Source organism: Austrofundulus limnaeus, unplaced genomic scaffold (assembly GCF_001266775.1).
Source record: "Austrofundulus limnaeus strain Quisiro unplaced genomic scaffold, Austrofundulus_limnaeus-1.0 Scaffold67, whole genome shotgun sequence".
Lineage (NCBI taxonomy): Eukaryota > Metazoa > Chordata > Actinopteri > Cyprinodontiformes > Rivulidae > Austrofundulus > Austrofundulus limnaeus.
The window spans coordinates 2286111-2287829 of NW_013952469.1; the positions used below are offsets into that span (position 1 = coordinate 2286111).

Consider the following 1719-nt stretch of genomic DNA (forward strand, 5'->3'; position numbering starts at 1 on the left):
CTACACACCACTTTTTAGTTTTATATATATATTAGAATTATTCATAGCATTTCCCCCTCATTTAACTAGAAAATTCTGAAACTTGTCAAAATAAAAATCCAACAAAACAGGTTTTAAAGCATCAAAATGTAAAATTCACCAAGAGTGATGGATATTTTTACAACCCTTTGTAGAAAAAGGGAAGTAGAGTTTATGTTTGGATGAAAACATTTCTTCGTGAACCAATAAAGAAAGAAATATTAGGTGATTTGTTGAACTTGGTTAGAAGGAATGAAGAGAAAACCAAGAGTAAAAGAAAGGTTTGTTTTAGTTGAGAGGATTTCGGGAGGCGTTTTTAAGGAGGGAGGGTCACTGCGATGAAGTACCGTGCTAATATGTTGCTGATTGCGTTTAACTCTCTCCATCTCTGGGGTCTCTGGCACTGATGTGCCGTGTCCCACTCCTTCTTTGTAACGATGCTTTGAACAAGACAGCACAAAAACAAGCATACACGGCAGGTAAATACTCTGTGCTTACTCAGTTTTCAGTGACACATACAGATACAAAATATCTAGAATATAGAGACTAATTAGACAAATAAGGAAATATTTTGATTAAAGGGACCAGTTCTGGGGGAAACACAGGGSCTTGTTTATGAAACGTGGTTAGAATTAATGAAGAAAACAAAACTCAAACTACATATTTTCTTTTAGAAATGAAGAGTTTGGGGTGTTTTAAGGAGGATCACTGCAGTCTTGTTGCTCTACCAGACTGATATTCTTCTGGGTTTCTCGGACCCGCTTCACTTCGGGGAGGTCTTGTATGGCAGTGCCTTGACCCACAGATTCCTTGTACTGTATCTGCTCATTGCACATGTCACAGAGGCACAGGACAAGACAAGTGAATGTTCTGAACACACTCAGGAAGAGCTGATTATGAGCCAATAAATGTGAGAGGAAGGGCAGTTTTATAATGTGGATGCTTTTATTTAGGCTGCTATTTTGGGATTTAAATGAATGAAAATAACTATTTTAATGTATTTAATACTAAAAACCAGAACTTCCCACCGTGAATGACCAAAATCTGATGATACCTGAGCAGTACACTTGTTTTAAATTCAGCATCAGCACAAGTGGACCACACTGATGCTGGATAAAGAGACCAGGGCCCAAATTTATAAACTTCTTAGAGTGGATTTTTATACTTTAGACTGAAGTTTTAGACTTCACTTAAAGTAGGACTGACACTTAAGATTTACTCCTACACTTCACTTAAAGTAAGACTGAGACACTTAAGAATTACTCCTACACTTCACTTAAAGTAAGACTGAGACACTTAAGAATTACTCCTGCACTTCACTTAAAGCAAGACTGACACTTAAGAATTACTGCTACACTTCACTTAAAGTAAGACTGACACTTAAGAATTACTCCTACACTTCACTTAAAGTAAGACTGAGACACTTAAGAATTACTCCTACACTTAACTTAAAGTAAGACTGACACTTAAGAATTACTCCTACACTTCACAAAGTAAGACTGACACTTAAGAATTACTCTACACTTCACTTAAAGTAAGACTGACACTTAAGAATTACTCCCACACTTCACTTAAAGACTGAGACTTAAGATTTACTCCTGCACTTCACTTAAAGTAAGACTGACACTTAAGAATTACTCCCAGACTTCACTTAAAGACTGAGACTTAAGATTTACTCCTGCACTTCACTTAAAGTAAGAC

The 1719-nt window shown here is 36.4% G+C and overlaps 1 protein-coding gene across 1 annotated transcript in view; it reads right to left on the minus strand.

The window, feature by feature from the left end:
- The window catches only part of LOC106518889 (nebulin), a gene marked incomplete at its 5' end in the record, with an annotated part of 42099 nt that overhangs the window by 16814 nt on the left and 23566 nt on the right, over positions 1 to 1719 (minus strand). The window contains 2 exon segments of the mRNA XM_014010322.1: positions 366 to 458; positions 747 to 839. Of these exon segments, the coding sequence (XP_013865776.1) occupies positions 366 to 458; positions 747 to 839 (186 nt within the window).